Source organism: Sparus aurata, chromosome 6 (assembly GCF_900880675.1).
Source record: "Sparus aurata chromosome 6, fSpaAur1.1, whole genome shotgun sequence".
Taxonomy (NCBI): Eukaryota; Metazoa; Chordata; class Actinopteri; order Spariformes; family Sparidae; genus Sparus; species Sparus aurata.
Genome location: NC_044192.1, coordinates 20,361,438 through 20,377,417, shown reverse-complemented (window position 1 = coordinate 20,377,417; position 15,980 = coordinate 20,361,438). Strand labels below are relative to the sequence as shown.

General features: G+C 40.3%; 1 protein-coding gene across 4 annotated transcripts in view; it reads right to left on the bottom strand.

The window, feature by feature from the left end:
• The window catches only part of celsr2 (cadherin, EGF LAG seven-pass G-type receptor 2), a 67,750-nt gene that overhangs the window by 34,137 nt on the left and 17,633 nt on the right, over nt 1-15,980 (bottom strand). For all 4 annotated transcript variants that reach the window (XM_030419333.1, XM_030419334.1, XM_030419336.1 and 1 more), the window contains exon 3: nt 6,506-7,213. In XM_030419333.1, the coding sequence (XP_030275193.1) occupies nt 6,506-7,213 (708 nt within the window). The remainder of the gene's footprint in view (nt 1-6,505; nt 7,214-15,980) is intronic.

Here is a 15,980-nt window from a genome sequence, read left to right as displayed (position 1 = left end):
TTTATACTTATCTAACAGTACATTATGGTACAAATGTGTTCAGGTCTACGTCACTGATACCTTTTCAGTATTCAGTGTATCCCTGTGGGGCGTCTCCACCACAGCAGCTTTACGTTGCCAGGTGAGCAGCACAGCGGGGCGGAGATGGGCTCACAGTCACACCCCTACAGTATCTCCTGATCAATAATTCAAACACGTCTCCTCTGCTCTGTTTACGTCCCTCTGTAAGTCCATCCAAGTGCCCACACCCTGTGTCTGCTGCCAGCATGAATCATCAAGGCAGAAAATCAAAAACAAAGATCCTGTTTTTATTAAGACAGGTTTAGACGCTGCAGCTGTGGTTGATTAATTGCACACTGACAGATAGTTCATATATAAAAATGCCAACCTGTAGATGAGCATTTGTGGTCAAATCGAGGTCCGGAGACATATTCAAAACCATTTTGCAACCACCACATTGTAAAACTGAATTAAAAGCTTCTGCTGACATTAAATCAAATCATATCATGTAATTACCTCCTCTGCCAACATATTAGCTAAAATATTCATGTTTTTCTCAAAAATACAATCCAAAAAGCAGGTGATAATTTATCTGCAAAATGGATTTGAAGCACTTAATAGCTCCTCCAGTTCATCATAAATTGATCCAAGAGGACCTTGACACACACAAACACACAGAATAATGTGACAAATAAGCCTAATAAGTATGTGGTTTTCCGGACGGACAACTTCCTGAAACTTGAGTCATTGCTGCAGATATTCACACCTAAAGCTCTTATTTATCTAAGACCAGTAAACTATCTAAAGCAGTCATGCAGCATTAACTGTGCACCACCTGTGTGTGCAAACTGCTCCTGCAGAGGAAGTTTCCTCAGAGAGCTTAAACCTGAACAGGTGTGTTTGGGCTGCTAGGTAACAGATGATCACCATCGAGTGGGTGGAACCCTCCAGACACACCAAAGACAACAAGATCGAGGAAGCTGGGAGCAGCATCCACCTTCGCAACTGCAGAGACTCGACCACTCAGAATTACAAGGGTGAATAATGAGAGAAGGTGATCAATAACAGAATAAATACATAACTTCAGGCTGTATCTGTGATCACATCTTCTCATCACATTACATGATGCGTACATGATTATGTCCTCCACATTCACGCGGGAAAAGCAAATACTTAAAACATTTTTTAACAAGTGCCTGAATGAGGCTACAGAGGTTTTTGGGCACATTAAACTTCATCACGTCGAACAGAGACTCATCTACTCACTAGTCCGTCTTTATAGGCCGACTTTTGATCTAACTTTTCTACTTTGAACTTCCCAACTTTTAGATCCACAGAGAGTCGATCTGTTTGTCAGTGAGGTCATGTGAAGTTTGGAAACAGAAGTAAGAGCACATGAAATACCACAGTCTCTACGATACACCTGACAATACATTTTGGATGCCTTTAGGATCAATCACAATTTTAAAACCATCATACCTCCCCACCCTTACAGTGAAGTATGAAGATTTTAATTTTGAGAACAAAACAACCCTGGTATCAGTTCAGGAATCAGTACTGGCTGATAACCTGCAGGACCTTCTCAGGAGACAAAATGTCGCTTTGGTGCATCCCAGCACAACAACAGCCTGCAAATATTCTTTAAAGGCAGCCCATGTGTCTGGCATCATTTTGTTTCATCCATGCCATCTCTCAGAGACTAATTCTAGTGGCTCTCAGTGCTTGGCAGGTGTTGATTTCAAACGCTGGTGTGAGGTGAAAAAATGGGAGTGTGAACATTCCCCAGTGTTTGTTCCAAGAGCTTGTCTGCACATTAAAACACGACACGATTGCATTCTCGATTACTGAATGAATTACCAGAAAAAAAATAAACAGACTTTCTCATCACAGACAGACGGAGGTCACGATTCACTCAGTTTCACACAGACGTTTTTCTTTTTTGAGCCTTTAAAGCAAAAAAAAAGAGGAAGAAAAAAACCTCTTCACGCCTTGTGTTTTAAGAGAAACGTGTGTGAGATGTAAAGGAGGATGACAACCTGTTGTTCAGCATCTGCAGAATGACTCAGCCGAGCCAAATCATTCAGTCGCTCCTTCTGAAGAACAGCAAAGATGATGGCTGTTATGTTTTTTTTTCATTTTCTCTCCCGCTACCATCTGGCAACGCCTACGGTCCAACAGTTACACACATGCACGCATGCACGTACGCGCACACACACACACACACACACACACACACACAAACACACACACACACACACACACACACACAAAAACACATAGGCACACACACACACACAAGCACACACACTCGTTGCACCATTAACACATAAACATACCACAGATTGTCCATCCAACTTTCTTACACACATAATCACAGCTATTCAGCACTTAGCTACCCACCGGAATCACACAGAGTGAGCAATTTAGCTCTCTCTCTTTCTCTCTCACTCTCTCACACACACACACAGCACCACAGTGTGTGACTCAATGGTCACTGAAGCAGAACAGTGGGAGTTGTAGATCACAACGAAAAAAAACCCATCAAATAAAACCTGCCTGAATGACCCCGTTTGATCAGTCATTCTGGCAGCATTATTCAAACATCTTAAATCGCCAACCTAACAACCGTAATCAACTCTCGAGATAACTCGATAAGTCCTGCATTGCTGGGTCTAACAGCACCTGGGTCTGAACCCCCCGCTGATGGTGATTAATGTAGTTGACGGAGGTCTACGCTGCTTTCAGCGTAAGCAAAAGTGAAAAATACGCCCACTTCACCCACTCATACATTCTCTCTCCGTCTCTGCCGATTCGCGTTAAAAGCACCTAAAGTTCAGCTCCAACACCCACAGCTGTGCATAAGACTATGTAAGTGCCACTCAACCTGGACTCTGAGTGACTGAGCCCACACGTTCAAAAATGCCGGCGCTTGTTCAGGCTATAAACAGCAGCATAAATAGGTGAAAAAAGCTTTTAATGTTTGATGAGGAATAATGGAAGCGGTGCCATTACCGTGAGCACCAAAAACAACAAGAATGTGAGCACTGACAGTTTAGATTTACATTGTGAGCAGGAGACCTTTTGTTTTGGAAGCAAATGTGATCTGTAGTTTTAGCCAAAGTCATCATGTTTCATGTGAAAATCAGATTGGGAAACAGGAGGATGAGAAGTGCTCCCACAGCCGCTTTAAGTACGAACAGCTGCTGAACATCTGCATATACGTGATAAATAACGTGACTAAAGGATCACCTTACACAATGATAACTTCAGACAGGCAAAATATGATGACCCTGTCTATATCACTTTATTTCAGCGTCACCTATTGAGCATCTCAGTTTATGATATATATAAAGTCATAAATGATGTAAAAAGTGCTACACTTAAGTTTAAAACTGATTTAAAGCCATTTTCAAGTGTTTATTTGCATATTTGTCAAAAACTGTAACTCCTTGGGTGGAGCATTCATAATTTTTGCGTAAGCTTTTAATGAATGATTGGCATCATATTATAACAGTTATAATCATATAAATAAGTCTCTATGTTTGATTTTTATATGATTTATGAAGTACTATAAAATATCTTTTATAAACACTTATCATTCTCCATCACAACTGAAAAAATACTTCTTCCTCTTGAGACTTTCTCTGCTCACGAGGGCCACAAGAGGCATCTGAAAGCTACGTAAAGGTACTTGACTTATGCTACTGATGGAGGGAAACTTCATGCTTATGTGTTGTGACACAATTAAAAACATTTATAAACCTGACTATAAATGGCTTCTACATGTCTAAATATTTATAGCACATTTAGTTTGGATACTGTTAGTTACAAAATATTATTACAGCTAGGTTATACACTGTTATCACTCATTCATTCACTGTTTATAGACACATACAACAATTCATAGCAGGAGTTAATAACTGTTGGCAACTACATAAACACTTGAAAATGCCTTTATATCTGTTAATCAGATCTTTAACTTGAGTTTTTCTTTAAATAAGTACCAGTGCAACAGTTCTGAATAATCTGTTAGGAGTAAACGTCCATAAGTTTCCTCTGAAGTTTGACTTGAGTACAATGACAAAAGAGTTAACAGCAAAATGTATTAAAAGCACCAAAAGTACAAGTACTCACTTTGTAGAATCCCCCTAATTCTATTATTACACATTCAACTAATCAGACTTAATCTATAAGCGTCACTTTAATGTTGCAGCTGGTAAATAATTTTAACTACTTTATATAATGCTGGGTATCTTCATCTAGTTTGGCATGTGTTTGCTTACTGTGGCTGTTTTTGTTCCTGTGGGTTTTTTACAACATATCCCTATATTCATAAGTGTCTATCCTGTACTGCACTGTTAAGGAGTAGTGCAATATTCTGTACAGTCACAATAAAGGCTTTCTATTCTCATAAATCAGAACATATTACTCATTATAAAAGTCTGTAAAATAACTGCTGTGGGTATACTGTATGTAATTGTAAAAACTAAAACTGACAGATTAACGTAGTGGTGTCAAAAAAAAAACATAAAAGAATCAAGTATCATATTACTGGAATACTATAGCAAAATTCCAGTTCCCCAAAATGGTACAGAAGTACAGGTGCCAACATAAATCTATTTAGTTACTTTACACCACTGTCTAAACTACTGTTAACCAACGAGCATGCTGCTTCAAAGACGAGATGAAACTCTAAACCACATTAAAAAGTCAGGGTTTGACCCACTTAACCTCTCAACTAAAAGATGGGGTAACCACCCTAATATTCATACGGTATAAATTATCATATCTAATTCACTTCCTTTTTTCCCCTCTTTTTCAAAGTCTTCCCTTAATCATAAAATGAGTGAGCAGACCGTATTTAACCCTTTGAGGATGTGAATAATTTTTGGAGCAGGGACTGAATAACAAATCCTGCAACTGGTTAGCAATTCTGCTGCCAACAGTAATAAATTAGTTCTTCATTATCGCTGAAAAATAGAAGCTTCTGTCCTCTCACTGTCTGCTTTGTGATGTGTTTTTTTAATCTAAGGTATATTAACCACGAGGCATTTTAAACCAGGGGACACTTTCCATATGAAACCATCTATAATTGATCATTTCCTTCCATTATTCCACTCAGGGATATGACTCTGGATTGAAAAAACTACATGTTTTCTTTCTGCAAAACATTCAAAACCAAGTAAAGATTTCTCTGCAAATCCCCAATCTTTAAATAGACAACAGCGAGGTAACAGAGGTTGTTATATCATCATTCATCCTGTTCTTTGAATGTTGGCTTTGAGACCAGTCCACTCCTACAGCTCAGGATGAAGTTATGAGTGTAGGTGTGAATATCTATGGAGGTATACAGGTTATTCAAAGGCAGTAAGAAGCATAAATAGATATGGATTTTAGGAAAAAATGCTGCAAAATGTGTACACAAACATTTTCATCATTCAGAAGCACTGTGACTTGAAAAAAAGCAAGTCCAACATGATTAAAGAAGAAACAACAAAATGCAACTTTTTATAGGCTCATGTATGTTTCTTCACTTCCGCTGTAGCTGACTGCAAGGGTTCCTCAGATCAATAACTCATCACTAAGTCTTTGTCTGCAGAGCGGCGGTCATCAGTGTACAGGACAGTCTGCGTCTATAAAGAGCCAGGTTCAATAAAGAGCTGAAGAGGGGAGTGGAAGGGACAGATGCAGACATTAAAGCCCCCATGGGATCTTTGTGAAGGAGAAGAAATTAACATTTTGAAGGCTGCATGTGGACAGCACTGTGACCTCTGACCTTTTAGCAGCAACACATTTGATGAAAGGAAAATTATTCAGTGAAACAGATTTGTAAATCCCTTCTGCCCCAAACAGTGACTGTCCAATTATAGCTTAGCATATGTAGGATTGCTACGCTGCGCCGTGCAGGAGTAAGGGTGATTTTTTATTTACTTATTAAATGTTAATCTTCATTAAGGAATGGATTTATTGTTGCGTTTGCCTGCTCTAACCTTAGCGTGCGCAGCTAGCTATGCTTAGCTTAGCGTCAATCTTTTAGCACATTATCATGCAGCTGTAATTGCTTCTCATTTCAAAATGAATCAGCTGGAGATGTACTTTCTAGCCATTTTAGGAGGTTAGCAGTGATTAGCTAGCTACAGCTAGAAGCATCTGCTGGTTATAGTTGTAGGCTAACACGCAACGTTTTGTAATCATCTTGGACCATGGGACACGTTACATTTGACTTGTTATATGAACAACTCATTTTTATTTTCATCATTATTATGTCTGTCCATTGCACATATTCTCTATACTATAACTTTTACATATTCCTTGGTCAATATTCTCTACATTCAGTCCTCTGTCACTGTTATGATTGTTAACTCCATCATATGCTGTGTGAGAATGGAAAAATTAAGAGGCGCCGCAGCAGTAACAAAAGGAGGTCAATTGGTTAATGAAGCCAAGAGAAAAAAACAACACTGCTTCATCAGTAATTAAGTTTATATAAAATGAGGGCTCTCACCTGTGTAGTCCTCAAAGCACTCGCAGGTGTAGCCTCCCTCTCTGCTGCGACACACACCATGGGCTCCGCAGGGTTTCGAGTAGCAGAGGTCAATCTCTGTCTCACAGTAGTCTCCCGTGAAGCCGGTTGGACAGCGGCAGCGCAGCCCAGCGATGGGGTGGATGGGTCTGAAGAGGATGGTGTCTGACGCAACAAACGGTGCCAGGCTGTCGAACTTCAGCACGGACACACACTTCATGTAGTTCTCACATGGCTCGCGGAGGCAGATGTTGTCATCAAAGGGAAGAACTTCCTGTGAGGAAATCTTAGCAAGAAGGCTGCGGTTCAGGTACAGCCTCTCCTGGAGTTCCTCAGAGCCAAAAAACTCCCCACTTCCACTTTCAACACCTCTCCCGGGCCTGTCTCCTTCTAGGCCGAGCCCTCCAGGTCGCTGGTGTGCCTCAGCCAACATGGGCACGGCCACAGACAGGCTGACATTGAGGATTCGAGCACTGACGTCGGTGTCGTCCTGGATGTTAAAGATGACCACGTCTTCAGGGGCGGCAGAAAGGACGCGGGCCACGCCGTCCAGGAACTGGGCAAGCAGCAGGGAGAGGAAGTGCTCCTGGGAGGTGTTGGCCAGCCTCAGTGTGATGCTGTTGGACAGCATTTCATCTGTGATGATGGTGACTTGGAGAAGACACTGGGCCGAGACTGAGTGGACACCATCTGAAAAAACACGGGAGGAAAAGGAAAATAGTTATACATTTCAGACTAATGGAACTTTTTGAATTCAAGTGTTTCTAGCAAGTGGTTTAGTCTTTTCTATAAAATCAGTGAGAATCATTGATGATTGAGTTGGATGAAGAGGACTAAACGAACTCCAGGTTTTATGTTATTTAAGAAAATGACTCTTAAAACATTCTGATGAGGAGGGAAACCACTGACTAAACTGACAGAATCTCAACCATGTCACATGGTCTTTAACCACTGACAAATCTGTTAAGAGAGCAGCAGCAGGCATGATGGGCACCACATTTTTTTAACTAGAATTCTTACATATTGCATCTTTAACATAAGGATGGAGCTATTCTACATTAATGTTATTATCAACAAATCCTGTTAAATTTTAAAACAAACAATGCCTCAATGTGTCTGTCAATACTTTCTGACTTAAATCTTTTTTTTTTTTTTTTAAAAGGTCATATATATAAAAACTGTGATCTGTTAAAAATGCTGGATAATTTCCTAAATCCTGCTGGGCACTGTAGCTTTCATCAAATGATACCCAGACATGAGTAAATACTGTATTTTTTGGGGACTCATTTTAAATGTAGATTAATACACATTTGTTCCTCTAGCCTGGCGAGTATGTACTGCAGTAGGGTGGTGTTAGTTGGATTAACAAAACCACGTTCACATTAATGAAGGAAACACCATCCAGTATAATGGTGTGGCTCATTAATGTGTTTTCAACAGTTTTGAGACAACAATGACGCTCTGTGACAGAGAAACCAGATATATCAGGCTCCGGACACATACAATACTTGTTTGTGGACTGAGTGCACTCTTGGTTTTGGTCTTTTCATGGGGTTTGTTGACAATAACGACCAAAACCTATCCGACAAGATTTCTTCATCCTTCTCCTTTGATATTGTGTTAGAATCCAAAGTTGCCAGCAGTTGAAGTATTAATACATGGAGCAGCTACTCCAACAGGAAATGCAGGATGGATGCAGGAACATGCATGGTGGAGGAATTATACAACAGCTGCTCCTATATCACTGGGTTCAAGTATTTACAGACTGAGTAACAATATAGTTGTTACTGTAAAAGCAACACCAGCTGATAATGAAGGATTCACAAGCACAAATTGTATATAAATTCACACTTTGATGGACACCAACACTATTCTTGGCTCAGACGTGTGGTTTTCCCTGAAGTGCCAGAACAGATAACAGATGTATGCCAAGACTAAAGAGAGAACAAGTGTATGTTTTCTTTCAATACATTCCAAGTTTCTAATCAGCAATTTCACGCCTGTATTCACAACTAACCCTTTGTTTCCTTTGTCCGGAAGCAGAGATGCTACTTCATTATACATGCCATACTGAGAGCCTAAAGTCTCAAATTCACCGGTTACAGCATTTTTTTCAGCTCAGCAGATCTCTTTTATCTTGTTTTCATAGCAGATCCTGTTCATGTTTTATCTTCTATACATTCAATTCTTTGGCTTTGACTGTAGACATGTCGTGCTTTGTCTGCTATAATACAGTAGGCGTTGACTGTACAATACATTAATGTCCGTGTTAAGTAGGATTTGTAATGTAGATGTTGCTGATGGTGAATTAAAGGTTAGCGATTCTATTTCATTATGTTTGTTTTCCAAGACAAACCTACTTTAGGCAATGTACTCCGTTTACATCGACTTATGTCTCCATCAAATTCATTTTCTTGCCTGTTTTGCTTCTGCTTTTCAGCAGAAAGTCACTGACTGGAGAACTCTGGGCTCTGTTCACTGAGGAGTAAAATTATAATGAAAACACACTCGATACTAAACCATCTTATTAAGAACAAAGAACACAAAGGGAACTCTTGTATGTTGCTAACAAGCACAAAAAGGATGGATCTGAGTCAGTTACAGCTTTCAAGGCTGCTCTTCATCCAGCAGTTAAAATAAATGCAACGAGCAATACAACTGAACCTGGATCAGTGAGCTTTCTGCCCAGTGACAAGACATCAGAGTCGTCGCAGTCGGCTGGAGAATTTAATAACTGGAAGGAGAAATGTTTTTCATTTAGGAAATGTTGTGTTTTTTAATGTAAAATTAAACATATATATCTGACTAAAGTTTGCTAGCATGAGCTACCATAAGCTACCGGTCACACCAGACCAAGTAAGCCTGAGGCAGTAAATCCCCGATTGTATTGAACTGAGCGATGGTGCGTTTAATTGCTTATGAATTAAGCTTTTCACTTGTAAGTGGAAGATTATGCCGTTTTGTCTCTAAAAAGTCTCACTCTGAGGTCACGGAGAGAGGCCACTATCATTTTGTCCTTCTCACCGCTGGAAACTTCAGGTTTCTGTACCCTCAAGAGCAACAAAACAGGCTTAATCAAATCAAATGTGTCATGAAAACAAGTCTCTGCCTCTCCCTCCAAAATAATCAATGGGATGCTTTGTTTGGGGCGTCTGGATGCCGGCCAGAGAGCAGAACCTGCAGCAGAACTCACACAAACAAACAGCGCTGCCCAAAGTTACCAGATCCCTGTTTTGGCAGTGGGCGAGTTTAAACACATAGTGCCAAGGGAGGGGGGAGGAAAGGGAGGAGGAGGAGGGAGGGTCATAGAGGAAGTGAGACAGAGAAGCATGTTTGACACGGCTTTAATCCTTCTGCTCTCAGTCAAGCGCTTCCAGCACAGTAATAATACAGGGCCTTAGCAGAGGAAGTGGGGAAAAATCAAAGGACGCAGACAAGCAGGATCGCTCCTCCAATTCGCACTTTACTGTAAACAAACTCACACTCACACACACACCTGTGCACACAAGCAAACACTTGGAAACACACAACGTAACAGGGAGCCGCGACAAAGGCAAAACAGCTCATAGTTTGGGATCTACACTTTTCCAAGAGAAGGGACAAACTTACATCTAGAGATGCTACTGATGATTGTTTTCATAATCAGTTAATCTGCTGATTAATGTCATCATCCACTGATTAATCCTCTAAGGCAGATGGCGGTCAAGAAACTAACAAATGGTCGCCAGATAATCAACAGGATGAGGAAGAACGGAAAAAAACTGCAAACAAAATAACTGACTTTACTTTGTTTTCTCTAATGAAATGCTGGATGGTTGAGGCTCACCATGTCCTCTAAAAATCATCCAATTAAAATAATCTGATAGAGGAAAATCACTCTTTTGTCTAACTGCCCACATTTCACTGACATATAATGTGTGACCAGGGCTGACAAGTACTGCAGACAGACTTTGTTTTAAGGTTCTAGGGGCAAAAAAATAATCACCTATGTAGATTAAAATTGAGAAATATGCCCATCATCATAATTACACAGAGCCCGAGGTAATGTCCTCAAATAACTTGTTCTGTCCATCAGTCTGACACTCTAAAGTCTGGCACTTAAAAGGTGCAATATGGAAGAACTGTACTTAAAATCATTTTTAAAACAGAACATGAAGAAATAACAGTTTTGACATTATGTCAAATCTGTGTATGTATTGCGTAGCAGAGACATCTGCTCTAGACGTTTTTGCTTCTACAGAGGCTTAAAAGATTGAAAATGTTCTGTTTTGGCAAATGACTAATCAGTTTGGCTCAAATTTTGGGAAACAAAACTATAATACTGGAACAAGATTACTTTGACTGGTTTCACAATTCAAGATTTACCACACAGGTTTCAACAGTGGTCTTCATCTCTTCAAGATGTTTATAGCAAATGTCACTCAAATACTACAGCTTGAAATACACCCACACCCCCCCCCCCCACACACACACACAGCTTTTTGATCTGAAGGTGAGTTCTTGTGAGCTCTTACAATTTATCAGTCAAAATCTGACAGCTTTATTCATTATGATTCCAGGTCAGAGGAGTCATCAGAGGAGGGAAACAGACATAATATGTGATATTTGGTAAGTGTTGTGAGGGCAACATTTCACTGAATGTATTGAACTCCATTCTAACCTGACAGAAACCCAGCGAACAAACCATCTACTTTCTATCTCAGCCAAACACAGAGTAACAGTTTTCTCTTCATCCATTCAAGTCATATTATAACTGATACTGTGCTGCAACAGTAGCCAGAGAAATACAGCTCTCAGTGAACAGAGGCTCTTAAAGGTTAGGCCACATATAAGTACAGACATCGCCTTAATTATGTCCTCTGCCAATTCACATTCTTGGATGGGAGCTCGGGCAGAGCTCCAGACGTAGATGCAGCGCTGGGAAACTTAGCGCGAGGAGAATCTCCCCTGAAAAGAACCAGACCATCCTTCAAAGAGGTCATTCTCCACGGAAGGATCCTTCGCTCAGGAACGGAGGGTAAGCGGGGCATTTTCGGGGGCCAGAAAGGAGTAAAAGAGGGATGGTAACGAGACGAGGTGCCAGCTCTGAAGTGTGACACTGCTTTCAGCGCAGAGTCCGACCCCCTCTGGGCCTCTGGGTGCCAGGAATGCTCTCAGCTAGGAAGTGGCGCCAGCGAAAAGATTAAACACACACTGTGGCTGCAGGACTGCCAAGGCTGTGTACGACATTGTGTGTTTGTGTATTTGTGTGTGAGTGTGTGAGTGGGTGTAGGCGATCCATACGTCAATACAAGCAGAGAAGATAGTGTACATTGAAGGAGTGGAGGTTTAATGATTATAGATTCACTGAAGGGAGGACAAGAGCTTCATGACAACAACATTTTAAATAGGCAGAGACTGTATTAAAAACATCATAACTCACTGACTCGAGTTTCACGTTTGAAATATTGGTAAAGAAATGCCTCGCCAAATACAGAAAAACAAAGACGTTTTAATGTATTCAAGGCTGTGGGTCGTCTGTTTTCACCTGAGAGTGAAAGCAATCTTTGTTACACTCCAAACATCAGCATGTAAACAAAATGTTCTGAGGGTTATTTGCTCATGTTCCAGATATAAAAACAGATAAACAGAGCAGAGAAATCCTACAAGACATTGTTAAAACAAACTGAGGCGTCTATGCAAGCTGACTCATTACGATTTACAGAGAAGCGTCTCTCAGAGACACAAAGGTCATGTTTGACTGCAGGTTGAGGCCTCCGCACGGAGAACATAAATTATCAGCCAGGAGGTTTGTAGAGGGGAGGTGTACAGCTCTTTATCTCTGAAATATTAATGATGCCCAGTTTGAGCTGTCAAAAAAATTATGGATGCCAAATACTCCACTGAAACATTGTTATATGAACACAGGGGGATGTTAGGATAGAGTGTTTGCTATGATCAAACAAGGATATATGGACCACTGGGGATCTTAGTTTTGGTGATTATAGACCGCTGAGAGAGAGACAGAGACAAAGACAGAAAGAACAAATCGGTGAGACTGGCCTAATTAGACCACAAAGTTGCCTCTCTGTTGAATCCCAGAAAATGTCAACAAAGTCATGGTGGATAAAGATCAGAAGGACTGTGTGACCAAATTACTGAGAACAGAGACATCACCCACGACAGTAACCCTGAACCCGCTCTCTCAGCTGCTGAGTTTATCAGTTATCTATGCTCCTATATTTTTGTTGAACGAGTTATTTTTGTCTGTGTATAAGAGAGAATTGACGACAGACAGGAGAAAGACAGAGAGGACATAAAGCAACTTTGATATGAAAAACAGGACTATGTGGATAGAAAGTCAACCAAAGGAACCACTGTATGATGGATGACCTTCAGAGGACTGAAGGTTAGTGGGCTGAAACTACACCTCCTCCAGACACAGTCTACAGAGGATCATTAAATTGGTCCTCATCAACCTAAACCAGAAAGCTGAGAAAGTCTTTAGAAGAACAGCAGGAAATCTAACTGCTATGACACCTAGTTTAACAGTTGTGATGGAAATAAGCTAATGCTAATCGTAAATGTACATTAGGCAACTTACAGTTCTGTTAAAGTGCCTGTTCCATTTGATTTTACGTGATATAACCTGACTTTACTCAATGACAAAGAAAACAGTGGGATAACGACATATCCCATGTGTCCTAAATATTTAGGCAAAAGAAGGCAGCTGTAGATTTTGACATACCTGTGTCATAAAAGAGAACTTTGTTGGTCCATTATTATCTCCACCAAGGATGTCATATTTCCATTCATGTCTGTTTCCTGATTGGTCAGTTTGTGAGCAGGATTAGACAAAAACTACTGAACAGATTCCACGACACTTGGGTGGAGGATGGGTCTCAGCCCAGAATAGACCCCATTAACTTATGGTGCAAACCCAGATAAAGAAATGGATCCAGGAATTTGTTCTCACTTTCGCTGACATTGCAAGATAGGGGGAGCTTAAATTATCGTTAAGCTGTTGCGAGTGGTTTAAGATTCAGCGTGATACAGAGCTGGTGAGTTTGATATCGGATTTTGCTTGATTGAATAAAAAGAGGCCTAGGTGGAGGTATGCTCTCTACTGTACAGTGTGGGATTCCAGTTAAATTTGTGGAAATTCAGTTTTGAAATTAACAAAGACATTAAGTATGTGAGCCTACATAGGCACCATTTGATTTAACCCTTACTAATTTTAAAAAAGTTAGCATGTTTGCATGCTGACATTATAAACAATGATGGTAAAGAGCCAATCAGAGGCAGAGTAAAGGGTCCTCATCAAAGATCATGCCCCTGAGTACAGCTTCACAGCCTCACAGCTTCATGGCTGCAGACTTGTTCTTTAACATTACTAAACGTGAAGAGCTGCAGACAATCCTGTGGGAGGAAAATCTAATGTCACAATCACGTGGAGGTCTCTGGACCAATCAGATGCAGTCTTTAGGTGATGAAGTAGTAGTTGGTGCAAAATGCCCTTATTGTCAACTAAACTACTTCCACAAGATCGCCTCGTCTGGCAGGTTGAAAGACAGAAAGGATATTCACATTATATCAATACACTAGCTGTGATTGATGAAGTGTCTTTCCCAGAGAGGACAGAGACCTCAAACGTGGCTGCTCCACCTCCTCAAGTGCAGGTTAAACACAGAGCCAATGAAAACCCCTCTTAGTTTTTGTGGGGAGGGGAAACACATTAGAGACACTATAAAAATACCATTTATCATCGTGACAGTGCAAAGACGATAAATAATCGCACTTGAGCAGCTCTCTCTAGCAGCCATTCATCACGTCTCATGGTACTGCGTTAAAAACACCACAACCAAACAAAAGCACGTTAATTCTGTGATCCCGAGCGGATGATACTCTCTCAGGGGGGATTGTGTGATTCTCTGCAGAAGTGTGTCATGATGAGGGGAACCTCCGGGTAAGAAGGTAATGAGGTTGAGCAGAGCCTGTCTTAGTTGTTCAGCATCAGTACACTACTGTATGTGCAGCATGCACCGAGTACTCACTACATCAAAGAGCGCAAAGCCTGGGTCCCATTTCCAAGATCAATAGGGAGATCATAAATTAAAAATCACTTTGGAGGGATAAGGGCAGTGGATGTCTTTGCATTTCACAGCTTTTACAGCTCGAACCAACGAGCCGCTCCGCAAACTTACAAGCTTTTAATGAGTCTGTGATTTGGAAATGAGCATGCAGAGTGTTACTTTCTGTTTGGTTGTTTGTTTGAGGACTGAACAGTGAGATCTTGGCTCGTACTTATCAAACTTCTAAAACTTCTAAAAGTTGCACTAACAAATGCTCTGATGAGACATAAAACAAAAAAAAATTATTTGCTGAAATTGAAGAATCCGACGCATTTATCCACTGACACCATCCTACTTAAAGTGTTAAGCTAGAGTAACCTTTAAGAGCAGCTCTGAAGTGATCAATCAATTAAGGTACTTTAAAACCCTTAACCACTGACTACAATTTGTATCAACTACTTACAGTCAAATTTTTAATCTGAACACACAGACAGTATTAACACATTTCTAAGGTACATTTATACTTTTACACTCTTTCATTGAAAATCCAGTGATAGTTGTCTGTACATCTGTGAGTAGACTGCAAACAGGAGCTGTCAATAGCTCTTTTGGCATACTTTCAAATTACAAAATAAAAATCAATTTGAGTATGGAAGAAATAATGCTGCTTGGTAAGGATGTAGTATAGAGAATGCAGAAAATGCAGCTTTTATTTTTTATTCTTTGTTAACTGGGGGAAACGCAGAGTAACATCCTATAAAATGCTGACATCCTATGCAAATGGTAAGCTAAAACAACCTTATCTTGAATAGAGTATACATACTGCTTCAGTTCATGTTTTATTCATCTAGATAAATGATATTTTGTACTCCAGAGCACTCCAGAACATGTCTCAGAAGATGTCCATCTCAGTTTCTGTGCTGCAAACTAAGGAAACCATCGAAAACAGCTCTGGAAATGTGAGAGAAATGTATGATGCAAGAAATTTGATAAATAGCTTTTATTCTTGTGTTTGAAAGTGGAAGTAAAGACTATTTCTACTTTCATCTTTCACTTTAAGCCAAAATCTCCTCATAGTAGTTTATTAGATGCAGGACTCAGCTCTGAAATTGAAAGAACAGCTGTGTCTGCCAGGCCTCGACAGTAGGTATTAATGGTAAATACAGACAAATGATAAACCTGTGTTAACAAGATAAAACAGTGTGAAGCTCTTGTCAAAAGTGTCATGTTTGCATGTTGCTGACAAAGACAAAACCACAGTTTCCACACAAGGTCACAAAGAGAGAACACATCCATACCACACTGCAACCAAACAAACCACAGAGCACTGACCTGGGAGTACAGTCCCTGTGGGGCCACAACAGGACATGGTTTAATTTAATTAGAACTAAATACTCTGCCCTTCA